Source organism: Thalia democratica, chromosome 8 (assembly GCF_965202585.1).
Source record: "Thalia democratica chromosome 8, ktThaDemo2.hap1.1, whole genome shotgun sequence".
Taxonomy (NCBI): domain Eukaryota; kingdom Metazoa; phylum Chordata; class Thaliacea; order Salpida; family Salpidae; genus Thalia; species Thalia democratica.
The window spans coordinates 15,976,683-16,004,209 of record NC_139172.1 but is presented as its reverse complement, the minus strand read 5'-3'; the positions used below and the strand labels follow the sequence as shown (position 1 = coordinate 16,004,209).

At 23.6% G+C, this 27,527-nt stretch overlaps 1 protein-coding gene across 2 annotated transcripts; it reads left to right on the top strand.

The window, feature by feature from the left end:
* LOC145843348 (potassium voltage-gated channel protein Shal-like) lies at window positions 1-27,527 on the top strand. 2 transcript variants are annotated; one of them, XM_082950815.1, is made up of 11 exons: window positions 1-239; window positions 7,010-7,217; window positions 7,464-7,577; window positions 8,074-8,261; window positions 12,306-12,492; window positions 13,942-14,295; window positions 14,946-15,108; window positions 16,495-16,605; window positions 21,543-21,641; window positions 23,814-23,965; window positions 26,459-27,527. In XM_082950815.1, exons 1-11 carry the CDS (start codon window positions 188-190, stop codon window positions 26,835-26,837), a joined length of 2,007 nt encoding a protein of 668 aa, XP_082806941.1. In that variant the 5' UTR covers window positions 1-187; the 3' UTR covers window positions 26,838-27,527. The 2 variants fall into 2 exon arrangements, with proteins under 2 accessions (XP_082806941.1, XP_082806940.1); XM_082950814.1 differs by having other exon boundaries at window positions 7,425-7,577; window positions 26,459-27,526.

Genomic DNA, 27,527 nt, shown 5'->3' with positions numbered 1-27,527 from the left:
TTTTATTTGTCAAAAGAAAGCTTATAACTTTACTAAGAGAAGAATGTTTTAGAAGTCTAAAAAAAAATATTATGAAAATTTAAGATAGTTTTGTTTTTTATAAATAAAACAAAAAGCATCGGTGATGATTTGTTACTATTTAGACATTCATGGTTGTTTACAAATAAGTTAAAATAAAAATAAAAACATGTCAAAAGCGGTATCAGCCTGGCTTCCTTTTGCAAGAGCTGCAGCAGTTGGTTTGTTAAACTTGTTTTTCTCTTAAGCATAAAATAAAACTTTAACTTACAGTAAATAAAGGAACTGATTAAAATACGGAAGCTAATTTAGTGTACTAGTATTTAGTATTGGTTCAGAACGAAATTGTTTAAAATTTGTTTTTTGTTATTTTTAATAAATAAAATTACCTTGTACCAATTAACAATCTTTTTAGATTGTTTTTTCAGTAGATAGTTAGGAAATGAATTGTTTAGTCTTTTTTTTCTCAGTTTGCACTTGTTACTATGTATAATTGTTTTAGTGTGCATGACAAAATTAGGTAGGAATTCAATTTATTCTAATAAAAAGTATGCATAAGTTGTACTTATATTATAATAATATACTTTTTTAGAGTTAATTTATTTAAAAAAAACTATATATTAGTTAATAAAGCACAATAAGACATTTAAAAATAGATTATCTAAGCTGAAAAGTGTACATTAACATTTAAGTAAACTTAGGCTTTCATTGAATCAATTACTTTTATTTTTATTCATTAAAAACCACTGGTTTACAAAAGGTTTTAATATTTTGATAAGTGTAGAATATACGTAACTTGAAACTTAAGTATTTAAAAGTTAAAAAAGCTGTGCATAACAGTTTATTTAAAATAATTGTTTATTAGTACACAATAAAAATAAGCGCTCAAAAACTTTGGCCTATGAACCAGGTGTACGAAAAAACCTTTTGGTTATCGAGTCACACACCACAGATACTGTTTAAGGTTTAGTAGAGGACATCTTAGAGAAAATAATGTTTTTATTTAAGTTTATTAAAACGTCAATCTAATTTAATAGTAATAAACAGTTTTACAAAGTATTGTTTTTGTTTATTTTTAAATTTTAAATTAAATGAATAAAATTAAATTTACTGTTTTTCTGTTAATACAAGTGTTTCCGCTAGTACAATTAAAAACAATCATTGTGTTACAAAGACTTATCTGTTCTCAAATTAAGTTATTATGTGTTTTGTATGAATAAATATATATTCGAGTAACAAACTTCATCTTAAAACACAAATATGAATTCGTTTATAGGACCTTAAAATTTAAAAATATAACGCGCACTTGATCTCTAAAGAAAAAGTCGGTGAAGTTTAGAGTAACTATATGAAACTTGCTTTTTACAAAATTACTATCATTCTAATTGTAATGGTTTTTATTTTTTATATTTTATCCTTAGTTTTAAAACTTTTAGTTATATTCTTAAACTTTTTAATTTTTAAACTGAACAGATTAAATATGTAGATATTTAAAAAAATAGTTTTTCCTCATAATTTCTAGGAGAACCAATATTTATTCTTTGCCCACTACTTTACACATATGTAAACCTTTAAAAGCATTAGTTTAATGTAAACTGAAACTGTTTTTATATCTTACAATTTTTTTTTTTTTTATAAAAAACCACAAGAATAAAGATAAAATTAACAAAAAAATTGTGCGAGTATTTATTAGCTTTTTCCTGTTTAAAAAAGTATGCTAAATAAATTAAAACCTAGTTTAGTACTTTTTTAATATTCATGATTTTAAAAACTTGAGTTTAAATTTTTTTTTAAACATTTCCATTTGTTTAAATATATATGTTAAAATCTATGTTTTGCACGATGGAAATAGTTTTAAAATAGATTAAACTGCTAAAGGTAAAGATACTGCGTAAGTAATGAAATTTAAAAAAATAAAATAAAATTAATTAAAAATTTTAAAGGATTTTGTTTAGAGCTAAACATATAAAAAGCTTACAAACTAATAAGCTCTTGATCTTTTTTTAAGTTTTTATATTGAGTGGTAAGTTATTTTATATTTATTATCTAGTAAATAGTTTATGTAATGCATTTGATATATCAGACATTTTCAACAATTAAAGTATTTTACATACTAATCACTTCTACTTTTACTTGTTATAAAACAGTTTTTTGTTAAGATATATTATCACTGTTCATATATTTAAATAAAATACCATTAATAAACGTTTAGATTTATAAATACAGTACATTTTAAAGTTTAATAAATTGCAATAAAGCGTTTGGCGTTTAATCTAAGAAAATAAAATTGTTTTTTCCGATAAAAACAGTAACAATAAAACATACATAAAAATTTGGATGATATATTTATTCTACTAGTTATATCTTTAACTTAATTATGAATCGGTAAATATTTACTTAATGAAAAATTATAATATTTGCACCGAATTGTTTTACAGTTGAACGTTTAAGACGTAATTATGTTTATTATATTTTCCGATTTTTTTGCTAAACTAAAGTAATTACAACACAAATTTTGGTTTTTAGCAAATTTATTTTGACGAGTGCTAAAAAAAAGTGTTAGAAACCTTTTCAAACTTCAAAAATACATTATTTTTTGCATAAATTTTCTAAATGAAATTAATACCAACAAAAAAACTTGCATAAACACTACCAAAAATTCACATTAATAGTGTAGTTTTTAGTAAGTTGGTGTAACTTTATACGAAAAAAAGTTTAAGTTTAACATTTTGTAAAGTCATTAAGTAGTATACTGATATTTTTATAAGTTATTTAAATTTTTTTTTAAAAACAAAGATAGTAGGAAATTATTAAGTCGTGATTTCTTTACTATTAACTTTATCTATTTTCTTAAACTTGAACCTATCAAAGCTTCTGGGTTTTTTTACTCCTTTATTGTAACGTGCAATTATACTACTACGTAGTATGTTTATCAAAAATATTACTTTATTAACACTATAATAAATGATAAAACTTTTGAAATTTCGGCTTTAAAAAAAGATTATTCATATTATTTCGTCATGTCAGCGTTTATGTGAAAAATAAACTTAAATCATCTTTTAACTTTTTGTTTGATGGAAATGTTTTTCATGAAATAAACTTAGATATTTTTACACTTAATAAGTTTTTTAATATTTTGTTTACTGAAAACCATTTTTTTAATACCTCGGTTGAGTCTTAATGTCCCAAATATTTTTTTGATAATAATTTACACTATTTTTTATTCAACTTTAAAAACCTAACCAAAAAAAGAAGTTTATTAATAAATTGATTTGTACTATTTCACCAAAAAATGTATTAAGAATATAATACTTTCATTTTTGAATTTTTCCTATAATTTTTTTTTATTACAGAAAAAAAACATTAAGTTGTATTTCATTTTTATTTTTTGTAATTTAACTGTAAGAATTTTAATACAATAATTTACGTATTTATTATTATCTTTTTTAAATTAAATCTTATCTTTCTTATATAAAAATATTAATTTTTAATTTATGTAAAAAGTATGTAAAAACTAGTAAGCAAAACATACAACAATAATTATTAGTAGAACGGTAAATAATTAAGATAACTTATTTTGACAGCGTACTCAATCCGTTTTGTTGTTTATAAACACTTAAATTTTCCTTTATGAAATTACTTAACGACTTAGTGTCAAAAACCGAAATGATAAATGTGTTAAATAAACTTTTCGAAGTCAAGCTAACTTTATACTTTAAAATTGTGTAGATAACTAGTAGATTGTTATTTTGTAATCGTATAAGTTTAAGTTTTATTAAAAAAATTACAGAGTAAAATTTTACAGAGCTATAACACAAAACTGTATTAACAAAATTTAATTTTAAGTTACAGTTTGATAAATTAGCATAATCACAAAAATAAATTAAGTTTAATAAACATTCTTCTTTATACATGTAATTTTAGCTTGTAATTTAATTAGTAAACTACTTTTCAAACACAGCAGTTATATATTATCAACTCTTTTTGCGATAGCTAATTTTTTAAATCGTTTAGAAAAATACACATCATTTAAATTATTTTTCGTAAGCTATTTTATGTTTTCTTAATTAACCTATACTACTTTAGATTAAACTAAGATCGTAAAGTCTAAAATAGAAAAAAAAAACACGATAGTTATCTTGTTTTCTTACTTCTTTTATATGCACACCTACAAATATCGTAAAAACAAATAGAGTCACATAAAAAGTCTAAGTATGGTCAAAGAGAGGAGAGCTAAATAAGTTATTTGGAAACGAAAGTAATGGTCTATTTCACGCTTTTGTTTGTAGCCTCATCAATAATTTACATCGTTACTGCAAAATATTTTTTGCTTATTTTTATTCTGAGTTTTGAAAGACAGTGATTAAACACTGTATATGTTTTGAGCCCCTTACACTTAAACTAGAAAATTTTGACATAAAAAAGTTCTATTTCGCAGCACAGTTATTAGGTATAAATTGTAACCTTATAATTTTCATAATTAAACAAAATATTTTTGCATTTTATAGATAACATAAACTTAAGCTAAAAATCTAAAGTTTACAAAAATCATAGTATTTAACAACAAGTTATTTTTTTGAAGTCCTTTAATTATATATGTACCGACTATAAAAGATAAATTACTACGAGCTACTTTAGTTTTTATCAATGAAAACTCATTGCTGTAAAGTTATTAAAATATTTGTTTCTATTACTATAAAACTTTTAAGGATTTAAGAAATTCTTTTCTAAATTCAAATTTTAAGGAATTATACTACAACCCTAAAGTATATAAACTTTCCTTTTATTTTTGTTTATAAAACAAATGTAGTATATCTTTATTGCCCTTGGCCATAACGACGTCATAAGGCAAATTTCTGCTTTTTGTTTTTGAAACAATTGTTCACAAGTCAAAGGTTTTAAAGAAAGATCTAATAGTTTAATATTCTATTGTTAAAATTATATAAAATTTACATTACGCATAATGAAAATTTATTTCAGCTACATATTATGAAATACAACTTTAAATTTTTTTTAATTATTAACTTTAAGTTAAAGTTTTAATAGAATTCACGACTAGTATAATTTCTAACTCTTTGTAATACTAATGAACTTTATCAGTTATGTTTATAGATTCTTAAAAAAAGAAAACATTTCAACCTATATCTCTAGATCTATTTAGAATAGAACGAATGATATTAAGTTTATAAATAGTTCATCTATAACTTTGTTTGTTTTAAATTCTAAAACTTAATAAGTTTAAATATTTTTAAGCATAATTGTAAAAACTTAACTTGCTAAAAATAAATTTATCTTTTAAATTTAATTTAAAAAAAAAATATTAAGTTTCACTTTTTTACTTACTTAAAGATGTGTCTATTATTAAGTAGAACCGTTTGAGTTAACACTTGTTTAAGTTTAACACAGACTTTTTAGCTACATAAACTAATAAGCATTTCACCTTGTCATTGTGGGAAAAGTTACTTGCCAAATGACTTTTGTAAAAACTTGCATTTGAGTTTGTTTGCGAGTGGAAAAACTTCAATTAGTTTGATTTAAGACCATTTAAACCTAGTTACTGTTAAGCTTTAAATCTTTTTACCTCTTAGCTACTTTTTGCTTTACCTAAAGTACAAAAAAGCTTAATTTTTACTGTTATGGAACATTTTATCTAAAGTTTAAAACAACATAAGTTAAAATGAAAATTTAGGCATCCTTTTTTTATGACTAAATTATGAAGTTTTTAACTTTTAAGCTACCACTTTGTTTAAAACTTGTTTTTTTACATTCAAAGTTTCATTGTAAATTAAAAAATTTTAACCATTTTACAAAAAGTCTTTAAATTAAAAAAAAAAAGTAATTCATTTATTAATAGTTATGCAAGTAAAGATAAAACTATATCGATAATGCTTTTGATGAAGTCTTAAGAATAAATCATTAATAATATTAGTTTTGTTAGAAGTTGTTAACACTTAAATATAACAGCTGAAAAATTAGAAAACTATTCTAATTAATTGAAAAATTAAATTTTACTAAAACAATATTTTAAACTGCTTCGACAAAATTCTTAGGCTGTTAGCAAGCGATCACGACATGGAATTTTTTTATCTTCTAGAATAACCTTTAATGTTCCATAAAACGTTTTTTGAAAGAGACAGTTTTTAGTTTTGACTGTTTAGTCGTAAACAGATTAACTTTTCATATATCGTGTTTCAATCCCTTTATAAATAATTGTATTTCAAAGCATTTTAACCTTGAATATGTCTAACAGCTTATTTTGTATCAAATAAGTAGGTATTTTTATTAAAGTCTTTTTGAAGGTTAAACATTTAAACTTTAGCTTCGAATTAATGTTAGATATGTAACTTAAAATATTTTTGAATTAAACTTGTCTTAAAAGTTATGTTTAAACTAATTTTTTAAAAAGTAAACAGCCTTATTTCATTATAAGAACAATTTAGTAGCTTGAATTATGTGAACAACAGAAAAGTTTTAAACTTCCTATTAGTTTATTAAAGGATTTTATAAAAATAAACGTAAAAAATAACCTAAAAAAAGTTTCAAAATATTTTTAAATTGTATTCCTAAAATCAAAAATTTTTTAATATTATTATTTTAAAATATTAACTACGATGTAAAAATTTTTTAATGTTTGTTAGTAAAAATATTTAAGAGTATAATACTGCTTTTTAAAGACTTGAGGCATTTATTGACAAAAGTCTGTTTTATTTGAAAACTTATAGACAAACATTTTGTACATAGGTTAAATTATCTATAATTTCATTGTAGAAGTAGCACAACTTAATAACAACTGTTTTATTTACCTTATTTGACCAACTATTTCCAACAAAATAATTTAGCCTTATTTTTGAAAACAAGGTTGAAAAGTACTTAACCTAGCGATTTAAAACTTAACAAAAACATTACACTTTTAATTCAAAGAAACATTTATTAGATCGCAGCTTGTAATTAAAATATCTTATCAAGCTATTTTGACATTTTCTACTTACAGGCTGGGTTCCGGTTGCAACAAATAATCTCCCACCGATGCCATTTAAACGAAACCAAATAGATGAAGACGAGATAATAACAATGAACGTGTCAGGAGTTAGATATCAAGCATGGAAACAAACTTTAGAAAAATTTCCCGAAACATTGTTAGGTAGCTGTGAAAAAGAGTACTTTTACAACGAAAGGAAAAAAGAATATTTTTTTGACAGGTAATCCTTTCTTTGTTTAATATTTTTTTAAAGTGAAACTATTTAACATTAAAACTGTCAGCCCGCTAAGGGCCGCTGAAACAAAACATGCGGTCAGAAACTTAACACGGCACGACACGCCTTAATACTGTGGTCTTTCGCGGTAGAAATCGTTTCCGAAAAATAAGTTATAGAAACCCTTGATCAAACCTTTGTCAAAATATTCAGAGATCCAGAAATTTTTCGACATGTTCTCAACTTCTACAGAACTGGAAAGATGCATTTTCCAAGAACAGAGTGTGTTTCTGCACTTGATGAAGAGCTCACTTTTTTTGGAATATTACCAGATCTAATATCTGATTGCTGTTATGACGATTACAGGTGGGTCTTTGTGTTTTCGTTTATTTATAAGTACTATTTTTTCTAACAAAGTTAGTAAAAATTGTATACTACAACTAATTAAGACTTAATAAAAGTAATTGTAAAAAATATTTTTACTTGTATTTAAATGTAACTGCAGGTAGCCTTAACAAGTAGTATATACATTGAAATAATATTTACAAGAATACACATTGTTAAAAATAACCTTTGAATATCCTTAGTGTCTTTTTCATTTTAATGTTATTTGAAAACAATAGATTTAAAAATATATGTTGTTATTAAAATACAAATTTATGATTTGATTTTTATTTTATTATTTTGACGTACTATTATTATTATTTTTTTACCTCTTAAAAAATTATTTGTCAGAAAGTTTTTTTTTCAAAAAAAAGTTTTTTCTATGAAATCATAACATATTTTTCCGACTATGTAAATACTTTTTTACATTCTTTATGAAACACACAATAAAAATGCTAAAAATCCCAACAACTTTCAGGGATCGTAAAAGAGAAAACGATGAGCGAATGATGGATGATTGCGCAGAAGTGCAAGACTCCGCTCAGGATCTTTCGGCAGCAAAAAGTGAAGAAAACGTCAACGAACCTTCCCTCAGATCACGCATGTGGCACGCCTTTGAAAACCCGCACACTTCAACGCCTGCACTGGTTTTTTACTACGTCACTGGTACGTTGAAGGTTGTACTTAAAGGTATTTTTTGGGCTATGTTAGAATAAATTTGGTAAAGTAAAAATTTCTTTTAAATAATTTTTGTAAAAAAAGAAACTTTTATATTTTGACGATAGGCTGAAAAGGGTTGCAAATCGGCAATTGACTTCAGAAAATAGTTTTGGCTAACAGAGAGTTAAGCCAGATGTTTACAAACTTGGGTACATCAGGTTATATTTTTTCAAACCTTGTTTTATTTCTCTTTGCTTCAAGAATTTCAGAAGATAATTAAATTCAAATTCAAAGAGTTTTCCCTATTTTTCAGTCCCAAATTTACTATAAATTAATCAAATTTTATGTCAAAAAGTGACTTGCAAAAAATACCTGAAAATTTTATTTTTAACTAATCTTTTTTACGATTTTTCTTAACTACTATGCAGGGTTTATCGATAGAGAAGAATAGTTGTTCAAAAATTTAAAACCTTAGATTTGTTTTTATTTATGATTTATATAAAAAAACGCAACTTTCCTTCAACAAATTGCTTGTAAAACCTATAAAAATAGTGTTGGTCCTGAATCCAAAGTTGTTTCTGAATTTTTTACAGTTTCTCTTTTATATTTTCTCATAACCTGAAAAAATAAGTAACGTTTCTAATTGGAATTTTAAGTTTTTTGGCCTTAAGCATTCTAGATATTTCCCTAAAAACACTCCTGAACTTAAAAAACATAAACTTCAAAAAAAAAAAATTTGTTATTAATGCTTTTAAAATAGTTATGTTATTTTTCTATAGAAACTATACCATATCAGATAAAAAATGTAAAAATAATATATATATATATATATATATATATATAATTTAATCTATTAATAATAATAAATATAATATTAATAATAATAATTTATATATATATATATTAAAGGTTTTATAAAAAGTTCTGATCGATAGTGCTCGACAAATTAAGTTAGAGCTAAATATTTCAATGTGTGGACATTTCAATGTGTGAAACAGCTGTTTAAATTATAGTTTTTATATAACTAGATATATATATATATATAATTGTTTCAGTTATTGCAGTGTATTTATTGCAAGTTTTAATTTCGACGTAAATTTAAAAATTACTTTAAATAGTTTTTGAATAAAAAACAACTAAACTGGCCGTATTTAAACTTACATAACTTTTTAAACACTTGAATCAGAAAAACTTAAAAAAAACTTTCAAAATAAGAACTTAAAGCAAACTTTTTCAATTCTACAATGTATAGCTCTCAGTTTAATTTTCTAGTCACAAAAATCTCAATTACCGCTTGCCCACTATACTCTTCATTTAATATTTTCTTTAGAGACACACGTAATTAACTTTAAAATATTATTAATACGTTATAAACTTTTTTCCATAAAAACAACATAAGAGGAAAAAAACTTTAACTAGTTAAGCTTTTTTGATACTTTTGACATCATTTGAGTAAAACTTTACAGCCAAATTTATTTTTAAATATTTCACTTTTTCAATGCTACATAAATTTTACAGGTAATTATTTTAAGTAAAAAAAATATTTTAACAGCACAACTTTACCTTTGTATCTGTTAACAGCTTAGGCTAAAAATATTAAAGTAATTTTATAATTTTTACAACTGAAATACTTTTATTGTAAAACAAAAACAAAGTAGTATTAACTACGATAAAAATACCTGTTAAAACTGTTATGTAAATCAGTATTATATAAATTACATTTAATTATGTAAAGGATATATTTGTAAAAAAAGTAATCATTTAGTTGAAAACACGATTACTAAGTTATATTTAGTGATTATAAACGCCCATAAGTAATACACAGAATAAAATACACACAGAGCTTTAATAATTTTAGAAACTGATACTTTGTCAATAAAATACGTTTTGCATTTTACTTTCTGCAAAAAAAATGTTAAAACCTCCTAGTCAACTAAATTAATCAAATAAACTGTTCACAAAAAATGTATTAGTATATATAGATTTAAACTAATATAGTTTATTGAATTTTTTTGTATAAACTTTGGTCTGTTCTATATGATATTCAAGCTGCAAGTTTATAATACTACTTTTAATCGTTAATGAAATTATAAAATTGTTTTTTATTAACTTATATTTAAATTAAAATACAACGCTTTACAAAATTTTATCAGAACGTTCGTATATTTCTTTTTTGTAAAAATATTCTGTTCTTTCCTATCATTAGACAGGTTTTGCTGCAACGTACTAATGACTGCTTAATTCATTGAACTTATAATTTAGTAACAGGAAACTTATATTAAAACTTTATGAGATAAGAATATAAAAACTTTAACCACAACGTAAAAATGCTCGGCAAAAAAAAACTTTCTTAGTTATGTACTGCCAATAAACACTAATCTTAACAAAGACTTAAACCTACTTAATAAAAACGAATACTAAGCTTATTAACATTCAATTTCGTTTAAAAACTAACTTGAACTACATGTACCACTAATTCCGATTAGTACCTTCTGTAGCTAAACTACAACTAATCTTATTTTTAAGCAGGTTAATACTTTAATAGGATGTAATAGATCTAGAATTTTTTGTTAAAGTAAAAACAGGTTTTAATTGTAAAAGTTAAAGATGTGAAATTAATAAGCGCGTTTTTTAACACTATAGTATTTCTAATTAGAATTACATCACTATGTTTGACTATCAAAGGACTAACTTATTTCAACAAAACAATTACTGTAAGATTGAGATCAGCAAACTACCACTTGCAAATCGAATACGGCCTGAATTTTTTTTGTTTAGACAAAAAACTTGTAAAGTTCAATTAAATCATTCTTAAAAAGAAGTTATGAATTTGTTGTTAGTTTATGATTATTTAGCAGCGGTGCTAATATAACAACTTCTATATTACAACATCTGTTGAATGTTTTTAAAGACAAACACTGAAGAACACTGCGACTCTTGGAATTTTGTCTTTTGAATACAGCCCCGTCACCTGTAAAATTCTACCGATCCCTGCTGTAAAACAAAATAGTTTAAAAGTTTAATGTTTTACAAATAGTCTTAAAATCGAAATAGTATAGTTTTCTAAAAAAAATATTGCATTTTAAGCAGTTTAACTGCCTTATTTTTTACTTTGTGTTTTAATATTAGTTTAGTATTTAACTTGTTGCTAATAAAACATTGATACATTATTGCGAGTTTTAGAAATTTTAATCATAAAAAACAGTATTATAGAATATGAACATAACACATGTGAATTCCATAATAATAAAAAAATATATTTATAAAGAATTATACAGTATTAACATTATTTTCAAATAGTATTTCGCTGGTGGTATAATGAAATAAAAAAATAACCTTACAATTTGGATAATTTTTTTTTGATGCTTTAGAGTTTAGACAGTGTCGAGCAAATGCACATGGTCCTAGTAAACGTACTCCAACTTGTACATTTTAAACTCGAGATTCAAATGAAAACTACTCATGAATAGATTTTTTATTTGTTCTAAAACTTGAATAAAATATATAATGTTTAATTTGTATTAATTTTGTCAGAAAACAAATTTTATAAAAATAGGATTAATAATTTAGAAAGGTATGCTATTGGTAAAACTGGTTTTTAAATATTGAAAAGCTGAAATAAATAGAAAATTTAATCGTTAACCTTTATAAAAATAAATTAAACAGATAAATTACAGTTAAAAAATAACTAAAGATAATTTTAACTTTTTTATAAAAAGGTTAATTTTTTTTAACATACTCTATTTTGTATATAAATATCTAACAACTGAACGAATAAAATAAAAGTATTTCATAAAAGTTTTATATTAAAGTATTTTTGTTTATGAGAAAAAAAATTTATAAAAAAAAACGCTTTTTTATGTAAATTAGTTTTTCTTTAAAATATATTTTGTAGTAAATAAAAATGTAGCTAAAAATTTAGTTATTTATACAGTAATTTAAAATACTAAATAATTTTAAGCTTTTAAACTATTTTTAATTACATCATTTAGCGAACTAAAACTAGTATTTTAACAAACTATATTTACACACAGTGGTAAATTTTAACAGGATTTTTCATAGCGGTATCAGTAATTGCTAATATTATCGAAACTGTACCTTGTGGAAAAACGCCTAATTCTGACACAATGAAACAGTGCGGTGAGCTTCACCCAAAAATATTTTTTTGTTTGGATACGGCTTGTGTGACTATTTTCAGTGTAGAGTACCTCATGAGACTCTTCGCTGCTCCTAATAGGTAATCTTTTTTTAATTGTCATAATATATATTTCTAAGCGTTTGCTTAAAATTTAAAACTTAAGAAAATAGTCATACGGCTGATCATAACTGTTTTCATTTTAAACAAATTTACATTGTACTTTTTTTAATCAGAAACTATTGTTATGACATGCTTTTACATTAATACGTTAATCATTTTCAAAAATATTTTAAACTTAAATGCGATAGAATTTAAAAAACTAAGAATAAATTTTGAGCTTAATCTTAAATATTTTACAGTTAACGCGCTAATTAACCCGAATCAAAAAAAACAACCAACTAATATTATATAGCTTAAATTTACAGACAAAAAAGTTATTTTATAATATAATAATTAGTTAATTATGATTAATTATTCCTTATTCATACTGCTACAACTACTTGTAATACCTTATAGATAAAAAGCTATATTTAAACTTAAATGTTTACTATAAAAAATATTTTCATCCAAAAGAGTTGATTGATAACATATTATAAATAAATATTTGTTTTTAGATGCAGAACTATTTTTATTTAGAATAAAGGAAATATTAATAAAACGATATTTAAAAGGATATTTCTACTACAAATTTTAACGACAACTTTAGTACAGTAAAACTATAAACTGCTTACTTAAATAAAACTTTTCATAACAAAAACTAGAAAATGTCATTCAGTAAAACAAATCTGCTTATAAAGTATGTCAATGATCTATTCAATCAATTATTCAATATTTTATGCTTTATCTTAATTAAAGTATGAATTAAAATATTTAAAATGTAAACCAATTTTAGTTTTTATTTATATTTAGACTAACTCAAGGCTTTTTCACTCAACTAGTGGGATAAAAATAGTTAGTTATAACAAAACTTGAATATCTAAACATAATCAGTAGCTCAAAAGTAAAAAAAAAAAATATTCTAATATTTACCATAGTTTGTTCTTGTTTACTTTCCGTAGTAAAACTTTTGTTACTTTCAAAACTTGTTTAAAATGTTGTTTTAAACAGAAAAAACTGTTTGTTATGAAGTTAATCATATTTTTTAATTATTTGTAAAAAAGTATATGTATAATAATTCTTTGAAAGTAAGTATTTATACAGAAATTTGGAACTTAACGTCTTATAATACACTTAGATTAAAATGTCTTAAAAACCTAAACTAACACAGTAAACACATGATTTACAACTGTGAATAAAAGTAATACTGACATGCCAAAACTAGCATTTTTAAGTAATTTAACTTACTGGTCAACAAATTTATTTTAAAACTGTGCACTAGTATTTACTCATAAAATTTTATGTGCACTTTAGGTAAATATGTTATTTAAAATCAGCTTGTTAAACATTAAACTTGTTTGATTTCATTTATCAAAAGAGATAAAAAGAGGTTCGAAATTTTATAAACTAATTTATTTCCATACAAACAAACATTTTAAGCATTTTTTACAGATGCAAATTCCTTCGATCAGTAATGAGTATCATTGACGTAGTAGCGATCCTGCCGTACTACATAGGATTGACAATTACTGACAATGAAGACGTTTCCGGCGCTTTCGTCACCTTACGTGTATTCCGCGTCTTCAGAATTTTTAAGTTTTCAAGGCATTCTCAAGGACTACGAATTCTCGGCTACACACTGAAGAGTTGTGCGTCGGAACTCGGGTTCCTTCTCTTTTCTATAACCATGGCAATCATAATTTTTGCCACAGTGATGTTCTACGCTGAAAAGGGAATGGAAGGAACAACATTCGTGTCTATTCCTGCAGCGAGTTGGTATACCATTGTCACCATGACAACCCTTGGGTTTGTTATAATTTAATTTGTAGCTGGGTGATTCTCTACATGCTTAAAGTCATTTATAAGCTTAGTTTTTTTAATTTAATGCCAAAAAATAGTTACAAAATATTACCAATTAAAGCTTTTAAAAATTATTATTACTATAACGAATGCGATAAAGATGTCTTTGATTGACCTTTATCTAATTTAAGCAGTTTGTTGACTTTAAATTTTTATCTGAATTTAGTCAACACGTTAACCTTTGGCATAAAAATAATTATAAGTTTTTATTAAACCTGATTGACTTTAAATGTTTACTAATTGATTTACTTAAAAACATGTTGATAAGTTTTGCATTGTTCCTAGCATTTTATGCTTTACTTTAAACTTACTTATTTTCTAGTTATACTTTTACTTTTTTGAAAATGCTGAAATGTTAATTGCAAAGCTTATTTTATGATTTGTCCAAATTAAAACATAAAAAGGTCAAAAAATTCTTGTTTAAAAAGCAGTGATTTTTAACGGTACAACAATAAATAAGTTTTTTGATCTAGAAATTTAAAGTAATTATTTTCTTTAATTTTTTTAATAATTCCTTTTTTAATGATACTTGGTTAGACTAACATAAATCATTTCAATGTTATAACAGATAGTAAATTAAATAATAATGTAAACAGTTATGGAGATATGGTTCCGAAGACAATAGCTGGCAAACTGTTCGGAAGCCTGTGCTCTTTATCAGGAGTCCTTGTTATTGCTCTACCTGTTCCCGTGATTGTATCTAACTTTGGAAGAATATATAGTCAGTCTCAAAGACAAGACAAACGACGTGCACAAAAGGTTCTTGAAAAAATATTAAATTTTACAATTATATAAAAACAAGTGTTTGCTGTCGTCTAAGTTTAGTTTATCAAAAATTGAATCAGCTTATTTAAAAATTTTGCTTTAAAAATTTTAGAACAATATTTCTGATTTTCATTTCGATGTTTTCTAAGTTAATGTCGAATAAAATTTTTTTTTTAGGTCATTCAATTCAAACAGAAATGAAAAAAATAATTAAATAGTTTCGGTCAAATACATACATTTAAAACAAAACAACTTTTTAAATCTTTGCAAGTGTCTGTAAGTATTGTAAAACATATGTTTTTTAAACCTAATGACATATACATAAAAGTTAAACATACTTAAATACTGTAACACCAACTACAGGTTGTAAATTTATCTTTTATAATTTACTCACACAATAAGTATTTATCAGTTCTTTCTTTGCAGACAAACGGTTTGTACTTTTTAACAAACAAAAAGGGTGCAATTGCAATCGATTTATCAGCATTCTTTTCTCTCTTTAAGTTTTGTGTTGAAAATTTTCGACAACTTTAAAAATTGTCGTCGATTTGAAAGAATAAAACTGACAAATTGTGATTTTATGTAGCTTTTTTTGGCAGCTTATTTAGTCTTTAAATCAAGTTCGTTTAAAGTTTGCTATTCCAAAAAAATTTAAGGGAAGGTGATAATGAAACTTTTGGTAAAAAGAAATATATCGTAAAAGTTGTTAGAATAAATTTAGTAACGAGATGTTTTGATCAGCTTTAAATTATAATTTGTATATTATTATATTTTTATAAAAAATTCTGGTGTTGGATATTCAGTTATTATAATTAAATTATTGTAAGGAATTTTTACGCAATCGAAGCGTATATACTTGCCAGCTGATTTTTATATATTAAATATGTTACACAGCACAAAATTTACAAGAAACTTGTAACATAACTGTTGCTTCTTTATAAACTAAGCTGTTTATTTATTAAACGTTATTTTAATTTTAAGCAGGTAAAACAATAAATGCCGTCAAAGCTTTTAAAATTTACACAGAAATTTGTAATTGAAGTAAATTAGTAGCAAAAACTATTTTTTAGAAGGTTACTTATAAAAATAGTTTTTTCTTAGAGTTTTCTTTTAAAAACATGTTTTTAAAGGAGTTTTCAAAATTTATAATTCTTTTAAAAGTTTTAAACAGTAAAAGCCTTATTCAAAAATGTTAGTCAAGTAGTCTATAACAAAAAAAAATATCTTACTTATAAAAAATTCTTATGTATAAGTTTTATATGGTATGTAAAGTAAAATTTTGATTGATATACTGAACAAATTCATTTCAATTGTTATAATTGCTTAACAAATAAAACTTATTAGACTTAAAATTCATTTTTTAAACCATTTATTTTAAAGAGAGCTCGAATGGCAAGGATAAATGCTGCAGTAAAACCTACAAAGTCTTCAACATACTGTAGAAGGAAATCAAACTTTCCAGATGATTTTAATCCTACCAACAGTAATCAGGTTTTTTTTTTATTTAAGGACAGTTATAAGTATTTTATTAAAACTTTGATAAAAATTTCTAGATAGTTTTTTTTTCAATAAATGTGTTAATATATATCATTATAATAAACTAAAGCAAGCAGTAAATAATAATTAATAAACGTCATTAAAAACCGTATTCCAACTTTGTTACTTAAAAACTCAATGAGGTTTACTACCACTAAACTAGTTTAATCTAAAACCTCTATATTAAGTTGAAGATAATAGTTTTTATTACGTGAGTTTTCAAAATATTAAGTAGTTTTGGCTCTAGTTTAAATGTGTTTTCGATTTAGAAATTACACTGGCATTTTGTAGTTTATTTGTTTAAGACACTTTTTATCTGTAGCTGATTTTTTATTGCATTTAAAACTGTACTTGAAAAGAAGTTAAAAAAAACTTTTTATTTTGTTTCAATAGTTAGCTTTATAAATTCAAAATTTATGTTTGAACTATTTAGATAAAAATTGTTTTTTAGCAAAATGTGACTAAAATTATTCTTTTCTAACAAGCTTTAATAATCGAAGTTGTGAAACAAAGAAGCAAAATTAATTTTATTTATATTTCTCAGAGACACAAATGAAATGTGTCTACGTATAAAGTACTTTAGTCGTAGCTAGTTAAAAAAAATTTTTTAACCAGCTATAGTTAAACGGTTGTTACTAGTTTTTTTAGTTAAAATAACAAAATTAATAAAATACTTCGGTATATATTATTGTTTATTGAACAAAAAAAAGTTTGATCAAATAATCTATATCCAAAGACCTTCAATACAAAACTAAATTAAATAAAATTAATAAACTATTTAATTTTAGCTAATATATTTTAAAAAATATAAGATGTTTTGAAAAACTAAAATTATATAAAAAATCTAAAAGCTTAACCCAAAAAGTTAATTTATGCTAGACGTAATTATTTTGACATTAAATATATTTAACTACAGTAGACACCGCTTAAGTACGCAAATTGAACCCGACCAAAAATTGCGTACTTAGCACGGGTAGTGCGTACTTTTTGACGACATAATATAATATGAAATTTAGTTGTTTATTTTCTTTCTTACAACTAGCCACAAAATAATAACCAAATAAACAAGTCTTTTTAATATATTTATTATTTATTTACCATTACGTAATATTATTTACCAAATATTTTAATAACATTTAATACATAATTCTAATCTGCAAAAATTTTTAATAGATTTAAAATGATTTAATTTTTCTATAAAAAGTTTCTACATAGTTACATAATACATACATTTAATATAGAAAGTCAATGTCAGTCAATGATATAAAAAAGAATAACGAGCATAAAGTTAATTTTATAGGCGAATTTATTAATTTTTTAAAAAACATAAAACTTTAATATCTATTATTTTCCTTATCTTAAAAGCTATCTAAAAATTTTTTTTTATTTTAGAGAACGCACCTTTGTCTTTAATTAAAAAAAAAAATATTTGGTTTGGGGTTGGAATTATTTCATGGGGTCCCTCCAAAAATTTTTTTTTTTTGTTTTTTTTTTTTATTTTGTATGTTATTTAAACTCTTAAATGTTTATTTTATAAATAATGTTAATCTCTTTCACAATTTGGCCCCAAATCAAAATGATGAATATTACACTATCATTTGCCTTGGCCATTTCCTAGATAAAAATTGATAACAGGAAAAAATAATAATAAGAATGTGGATTACAACAAACTTAATTAAATTATTTTAGTTTAATTAAATTTGTTTTAATTCACATTCTTATTTTTTTTTTTCCTTTTATCAATTTTTTGTTTATGAAATGGCAAATGATAGTGTAATATTCATCATTTTGATTTGGGGCCAAATCGTGAAAGATATTAACATTATTTATAAAATAAACATTTAAGAGTTTAAATAACATGCAAAATAAGGGAAAAAAAATATATATATAAATATTTATTTTTGGTTCTAAAACAATAATAATGAAAAAAATCTAAAAAAAACTTTTATTTTTGAAGGGACCCCATGAAATAATTCCAACCCCAAACCAAATATTTTTTTTTAAATCAAAGACAAAGGTGCGTTCTCTAAAATATTAAAAAAAAATTAGATAGCTTTTAAGATAAGGAAAATAATAGATATTAAAGTTTTATGTTTTTTAAAAAATTAATAAATTTGCCTATAAAATTAACTTTATGCTCGTAAAAGAATATTAAGCCATATTTTCCATATTTTGTTTTGTTAGAGGGAAAGTACCAAACTACATTGTGTTAATCAAAGATTTTCAAAACATCAATGTGTGTACATTTAAATTAAATTATGACTTAACTATGTTGTATTTGTAGGTTTTTTAAACTTTGTCATCTAGATTTATTTATTTTATAGCATTACAGCTCAAATGTCATTATTCTTTTCACTTTTCTGCAACCACTACATAAGTATCTAGTTTATTAACATTTAATAACATGACTGTCACAATCTCAGGCCACTTAGACTACTCAGGATTACTCACCCTAGTTTAAAAGTTGTGAAAGTCTCAGGCTAACTCAGCAGGTTGGCCATTCTACCTGGAAGCATAAAATAACCTGGAAAAACTTGATTATGAAAATTTAAGCAAAAAAACTGGAATTTCATAGAAGTTCTAATATATTTGAATCCGTGAAAGCAGTTATTCAGGTTATTTGTTTATTTAAATTTGATATAAATATGTAAAAAAATTATAAAAAATGTATAAAAAATTAAAAAAATTTTTTGTCTTTTTGGATAAAAGCGTACTTAAGGCGGGGTGCGTACCAAAAAAAGTGCGTACTTAAGCGGTAGTCTACTGTACTTTACGTAGTTATGTAATTTTATAAGTTGTTAAAAAAGCAAGATTTTATCATTTTAGTTTGCATAAATCATAACAATCTGTGTTATAAAGTTTAAGCATCGACGCGAAAAATACATATATACTTTTTTCAAATAGTTTATTCTAACAAGCTCGTAGTTATATTAGCGTTTTACAAATCACTTGTGTTAAAAGTTAATAAAAGACAGATTAATTATAATTATCTATGTAATTTAATTATTAGTTAAAAACTAACAAATACTCATACCTAATCTAAACGTTTTCTAGTTTAAGTTTTGTTGTAATAACCACTAAATATAAATTACTACATCATTACTTTTGTCTTTTACGTCTTTTAAGAAATATGATTTGTTATAATCAAATAAAGCTTACTTGATTTTTACTAAAGCAACTTTTATTAGAAAGTATACTTTTAAAAGTTGAATACTATTGTTTCCCTAAAAGTATAAATATACTTTGACTTCCGTGTTTTGTTACTAAAATGTTAGTTAGCTAGAAAAAAATTGTATTCAGACTAACGTTTATAAAACTAATTTTAAATTTATATCATGATGCTTTTTTTGGAGTTTTATTACTAAGTAATATAATATTTTATTTAGAAATAGTTACTTATGTATTTAATTTTAGCTTGAAAGACTTAAAATTCATAAATAAGTTATAAAAATCTTTATTTTTTTTATAGAAGTATTTTCATTTAGTACTGGAAATTTATACACTTAAAAATTATTTTCTAGCAAAATTTAGAATTTATTAAAGACATAAATTTTTAGTAAACACTAGTTAAAGTAGAGTTTGGAAAGTTTTTATTTAAAGTTATAGATATTACAACCAAAATAATTAAAATAACCAAACGCGTTAAAAAACAACCACTAAAAAGGTAAAAAGTTTTTTAGTAACACAACTATAGTAAAAAAACGGTTAAGTTTTGAAAAGTTTAATTTACTAAATTTTTCTACCTCATAACAAAATTAAGTCCTGTTATATATATTCGAATAAATAAAATTTAAATTCTAGTAGTATTTCAAAAATGAAAACCTAACCATAGTAAAAAGATAAGTACTAAAACTTTAGTGTTTGTCTTTAAATTCAACTTGGTACAATTTTTAACTAAGATGCCGAATTTTTTATTTGTATATGCATTCTGCAGTGAGTGTGTGACGTAGAAATTGGTAGTTACTCGTCATTACGCATGCTAATTATAGAAGTCACATTTATTTTAGTAGCAATTTTTTGTGTTAAACTGGTTTAATTGTAGACAACCTTAACTTTTAGACTTTGGTTTTTTTTTTTGTATTAAAACTTGAATACTGTTATTATCACATAAAAAGTAGCAATAAAAAAAAAGATACTAAACCTAAAAACATCATAGTTTTAGATTTATGCTTAAAAATAACAACGCAATTACTTTATTTAATAAAAATACACTTGAAGCAGTACAATATATAAAGCTTTAAACTGTCTAAATCTTTTACACTAAGGAACAAACGTTTGTTAGCTTAATAAAAGTTATAAAAATTTGTAAATAAATTTTTAAGTTTTAATCATGAATTATTTATAAAAGTTTTACTCAACACAACGTAAAAAAAGTTTAGAAAGTTTCACAGCTAAATGAATTCTTATATTCAGCGAGTAGTTTTATTTTATGTACTGTACTTGTGTTACTGTATGATGGTGTATATATATAACAAAAAAAGACATAAAATATTTTTTGATTTATATAATATAATAATTTTTTTAATTTTTAAATAGTTTTACTTAGTTTAAATAAAGATTTTCGAACGATTATTAGTTATACAATTACTTCAAGCAAATAAATTCTTATTTTTTTAAATCTGAATAAAATCGAATGTATAAAGTTCATTATATAATCAATGCATAAGTTTTATCAATAAGTTTGTTAAGTATAATAAAAGAAACAATTTTAATTAACTGTTAAATAAATAAAAAAGTAGTTTATTTAAAAAGTACTTACTAGTTTTTAACTACAACAATGAATAATAGCGGTAAAAATTTAACCAAAACGTCATTCTAAACTGAATTATTTACATTTGAAATTATTTAAAAACTTTAAAAAACCAACTTTTTTTTTAATATTTTTTTTTCAGCTTGATGTTCCTTCAGCAAACGGGCCTGTTGAGAAAAGTTCTGTGGAAAAGTTTGAAATTGACCACTTTCATCTTCTAAATTGTCTTGAAAGGACTACAGTTGGTTTTTTGTTATATATTTAAATTTAAACACATTTTATATTATTTTAACTTTAAGTTTCAACTTATTACTTAGGCTTTTAAACTTTTATTCAAAACTTTTAAACTTAAACCTACGTTTTATTTTCGTTTTTACTTAGAAAAATAAATTGTATGGTAATAAAAGTATACCAACTACACTTTAAGTGTTTGAAAATTAAACTGTAAACAAAAAAAAATACTTGTCTAAACCCCCTATAAACAGAAAAAACTTAAGGTTTAAATATCTTTATATTGTTACTACTTTTTTAAAGATCTTTTAGTTTTACTTTTTAACAACTTGTTAGAAATTATATTTTTATATCTGAAACTAAATATACGTCTTAAATTTTTTTTGATCATTTTAAATCTTTTAGTTTAAACGTAACTTTAAATTTCCAAAAGATGAGTTTCAGTTTGTTATTAAGCTTTCTGGATCAGTACTCTTACTAAAGAATTTTTCACTTTTAAAATGACTATCAGTTTTTATATAAAACTTGTTGTAGTTTGATATTAAAACTAAATTTAAATCTAATTTTTACTATTTATTTTGAAAATAAACGATGTTTGCTTTAATAAACTTTTTGAATACTTTAACGAAATAAGAGTATTCATTTAGTATTCTTCATTCTACAAAATGGTATTATTTATCTTAATATGCATATATTTTTCAATGTATTGATTTGTGTATTACGAAAAATGGTTGTATGTCGTGTGGTCACATTTAACATATGTCGCTATAATGTGTTTATTAAAAAGTTTGATGTTTTTTACTTATAGTTTTAGGTCATACACTTTGAATGATTTTCTTCTGTCTAAATTTTAGTCAATAACTTATTTTATGTTACTTAGCGAAAGTGAGTAACGAATAAAATTATATATACTTATAAGTTTGTTTAATATATTTTTAATAAATTGATAAAATCAATAACTTTTATCTTTTCAATCCGTTAGAGAACGTTTTTGTAAGTTTAGCTAAGAATCCATTGAAGGCTTTTCCGAAAGGAAACATTAAACCCAACATTAACAAAACATAATATTTGTTTATTTTATGATAAACATTTAAACAATGTTTCACTTATATAATAGGGTATTGGAGATCATCAGTTGGTATAAATATATCAGACATAATTTTTTGAACAAAATAAATGGAAGTTATGTAAAAATTTTAAGTAAAACAAAATGAAAACCAAAGTATTGAACTTATGATTTAAAAACTTGTGATTTAACATAAACAAAATTTAATTATACTAAACTTATTATTATTTTTTTACTTATCTTACATTTAATACGCGCTATAGATCTAAAAAAAAATATTTAAGTATTAAGTCGAAAATTTTGAATTGTTTGATTTAAAACAAATTACAATAGAAACATTTTAAGTGAATTAGTATCTAATTTTATATGATTAATTTTGATTTTTTTATTGCAACATTAAGTTAAATAGTATTTTAAATACTGAGGTGTGCTGTGCATTTTTCATGAATGTTACTTAGTGTACATTTTATTTTTAACTTTTTTCCATTTATTAACTTGTTAGATTATTTACTTTAGGTTTCTAATTAACTTTTGTAAGAAAATAGTTTGCATTATTAGTGGTCAAAACCTACGTTTCACAAATTAAACTTCAAAATTTTGATTTAAACTAAACAATTTTAAAAAGTGCATATACTGTATAATTAAATACTGCTAAGTATAACATCTTTATACAAACTAAAGTTATGATTTACACACAAACTTGGATGTTTTGATAAAAGATAATTAAAAAAAATTTAAACATTTGATTGACATACTCCTGAAATATTTTCTGTTACTGAAATTTACTTTTTTAATTAATAGTTTTCGATCTTGGTTGATTTTGTCCTTTTTTTCTTTTAAAATAATTTGTTGAAAAAATAAGCAGTGTTAGATAATGGTACATAAGAATACAAAAAAGTTCATTTTTTGTTTTTTCAAATTCATAAAACAAAAATCCTAAATATTGCATTTACTAGTTCAACAACATCTCAAAACAAGTTCTAGTTTTGTTTTTCCTTGAGTCCCTCCGTACGAAGGCATCACGTCATAAAACTCTTTTTTAATCATTTTACTACCTACAGTTTTACTACTACTGATTACAAAGATACATTTAAAGTTAAACTTAAACTTTCCTAGGATCATGACATTTATGACGAAGATACTCCTTTGCCGACAAACAATTATGATGTTTCAACTCCAAACTTTGACATCTCCTCTTCGTACAAAACGACTCCTTTTGTCATTAATGTAACATCCGTTTGTGATGACGTTTCAAAAGGAATGGGAAGGTTAGTTTTTTTTTCAATTATTGTTTCAACAAATTTTAGCTAGGTTATTTTAAAAAATATTACATTTTCCTAATTTTTACTAAGGTTTTCTTTAAGGTTAACTAACAAATTCTTCAGAATACTTGTTATTAAGTAGCTGTTCTATAGAAGTCTCCTAAAAAAGAAATATTTTAGTTCAAAAAAGTCATTAAAACTTTTCATTAATCAAGCAGCAACAAAAAAATTCTTATAAACTTAAAAGTTGTATTACTTACAAAAATTACTTTTAAACAACACAAAAGTGAAACTTACAAATCACCTATATTTAGATACATAAAGGAAAATACTAGTAGTTATTTTAGTACTGCACCAAAAATGTATTCATGAATAATTAATTTTTAGCCCACACTTAATGCAGCGTGGAAGCTCGTTTATAAATTTTTCACAATGCGCAATACGTGCAAATTTTGTTCGAGTTCAAGTAATTTTTAAACAAACAGAAAAATAACAACTAAATAGAAACGTAGTACTTTACATATTTTTGTGTAAATTCAAATATCTTAGAAAAACGTAAGCGTTAGTAAAAATCTTAAGTTATTTAAAATGATTCTCGTTAATTTTCAAAGCTTTTTTTTTTTTCATTCAGCTTGTTTTGTTAATCAATTTTTTTCAATAACAGCACGTTGAGTACAAGTTCTACAACTATTGTACTCGTTTAATTTTAAAAAAATAACTGACAAGATTGTAATGACTTTAACAATGAGTTTTTATTTTGTAATTTTTTACATATTTGATATGTAAAACATTTATTATATAACTTATAGAAAGATATCTGAATATAAAGATAGAAGACTAATATTTTGAATGAAATTTATCTTCGAGCTCATTGATAAAACTATGAATGTTAAAATAGCTTTATTTCGGAAACAAGCTTTAACACAATAAATTGACTAATAGTACTTAAAGTACTTTTTTTCAATTAGTTTCTAATAAAAACGAAAATTGTTAAAAACTAGTTATTTGGATGCTTAAGAACTTGTATAAAAATATTTTTTTGTTTCTATTTAAGATATATTAGTAGATTTTTTTTTTGTAGTTTGTGATAAATAAGGATTTTTTTTCAATGAAATATTAATCATATGTTAGAACTATTATATGGCACATATGTTTAAAAATATAAGTAATTTGTAGTACAATAATCTAACTGAAAGCTTTTATTCAAAAATCAATTTTTGCTTAAAAAAATATAAAAATGTAATTTAATGCTTTAAGAAGTTTTTTGTTTTAAATGTTATTCAGTTGTTAAACTTTTTCGGTGGATTAAAGTTATTTAGACAAAAATAAATACAGTTTACTTATCCTGTTTTGTTTAGCTTAATATTTAGATCTGTTGTAAAGTTAATCGAAAAAGTATTTTAAAAATCACTTGAAAAAAGCTAAATTATTCAAAAATGGTGGAGGATTCAAGCAATTAGATAATCATAAACTTAGTGATTTATTAGCTTAATTATTAAAAAAAAAAAGTGTAATATTTTAATCTGTTTAATAAGTTCAAAAATTATAATTTTCGGTGAAAAATAGTTTTAATACTTTAAGTATTTTTAAACATAACTTTTATGTTGTCTAAAACGGAGACTTAATCTTAGTTAACTAAAAATTTTAATACAAAACAATGGAAATCGAAGAGAGAAAAAAGTTTCGTTATAATTAAATTAGCTAAAAAATAGCAGAATAGTTGTATAAGCTTTTAATAGTTTTTTGTTAATTACTAAAAACAAATTCTTAAATCTAAAAATTTGAAACACAAATAGTCTTTATAAACAAGTATGTTTTTTTAATCAAATTCAAAGGGATTGCAGAACTGTTTATTTTTTATAGAGTTGAAAACGGAAACCGACTAATTAATTTTAAAAGTGTAACTCTTTAATCACTCTATAAAAACTTGGCTTTCAAACTATTTAGTAATCTAATTAAGTTGCAAATCAATTTTACTTAGACAAAATTTAAAACAAGTCTAAAGCTTTCTTTTTTTAGCTTAAAAAGTAAGTTGTAACGATTTTTTATTCAAAAATATGAAATCCGTTTTTCTGTTAAAATCTATTTTATGATATTTTTATAATAATTTTAATTTCTTGAATTTTATAAAATTGGAAAAACTTTAAAAAGAAATAATCTTAAATATTTAATGTTATTAATTTTTTTATATAACTTAAAGTAATAAAAAATATACAGTTTTACATAAGGTACTTTATAAGTTTACATAATGTTTAAAAAAATATTAAATGTGAATAACAACTATTACTCGAGTAGAAGATATATTTATGATCTAACTTTTATAATTTAAAGTTTACTTTCGACATAGTTTTTTGAACAAAAAAAAGAATACTAGTTATTATAAATACCTTTTTTTTCAATTTTTTTTTCATCAAAATTGTGAATAATAAATTCACAATATAACTTTGTGAAGAATTAAGTTGTAGTATAGAAGTTTAAACACGCTTTTAAACATTTTAGAAGTGAACACTCAACCCAACTAATTAGTTCCCATGGAGACTTCCACCGATTCCCTGGAAACAATCGTCACCAAGCCGAACCCTTACTGCGCAAAGATGAAGTCAGCTCTGCCTACTCACCGTCATACGACGATGACGTAACACCAATTGACGACGAAAGAGATGACGTAAAGTTGGCAGAGGAGGGAAATCCTCGACCCGGAAAATCTCCTCGGATAAGCAGGGATCTGCTGGTGATCCCTCCACCCAAGTCTCCTTCGTCCTCTTCTCAGTGTTCCACTTCGGGCTCCACATCGGGCTACTTACCCAAGCCAATCAGCTCTATATCCTCTGATGTCCGGCCACCGAGCTATCACGAGTTTCATGGCGACGAAGAGTAATAGTTTTTCAGACTACCACAGGCATAAAAAAAACAAATGAGAAGAGAAAGAGCTGTGACTGAGACACCTAAACTGTGCAGAAACAAGAAGGTTTTAAAGTTAAAAGAATTACGTTGATGGGAGATCAAAAAAAGTCGTAATTTTGTTTTACAAGTGCAAATCATACCAATTTTATACATAAATTTTTGAAGCATTAAAAGTTCATCATCGTTATAAAATCAAAAGACATTTTGTAGTTTCTGATTACTATATTGTCACTACTTTTTTAAAGCTGTAAATTGTGACCAAAAATCTTGCCTCCCCAAAGAAAACTCAAAAAAAGTTTTTGTTTTATACTTACTTGATTTTAAAAATGCATTTGCACGTGCTTTTATTATTGCGAAATTTCACTAGTACAAAAATGACTAATATTTAGTTACTACCAGTATGACAAGTAAATTTTTGATTTCTTTTAAAGGCCATAAAAATCTAAAACATTTTTCTTAGTTGAATACAGATTTCTAAATTTTATTAAAATATGAAAACAAAGACTGATGTTTGTTTAAACTTTGTAAACATACTAACTAAAACTTCAAAACTTTTGTCTCTTAGTTTTAAATCCTACTTTTAAACTAACTACTTGGAAATTCATCAATGTTTATGTTTTCTTAAAAGTTTATATTGCACAAAAATTTTTTTTTTGCTTTGCAA

Excerpts from the sequence above, each read along its gene's own strand:
- LOC145843348 (XM_082950814.1), top strand. The coding sequence starts at position 188 with ATGTCAAAAGCGGTATCAGCCTGGCTTCCTTTTGCAAGAGCTGCAGCA. Across the intron at positions 7,218-7,424 it reads AAAGAATATTTTTTTGACAG|AGATCCAGAAATTTTTCGAC; the intron begins GTAATCCTTTCT and ends CAAAATATTCAG. Across the intron at positions 8,262-12,305 it reads GGTTTTTTACTACGTCACTG|GATTTTTCATAGCGGTATCA; the intron begins GTACGTTGAAGG and ends AAATTTTAACAG.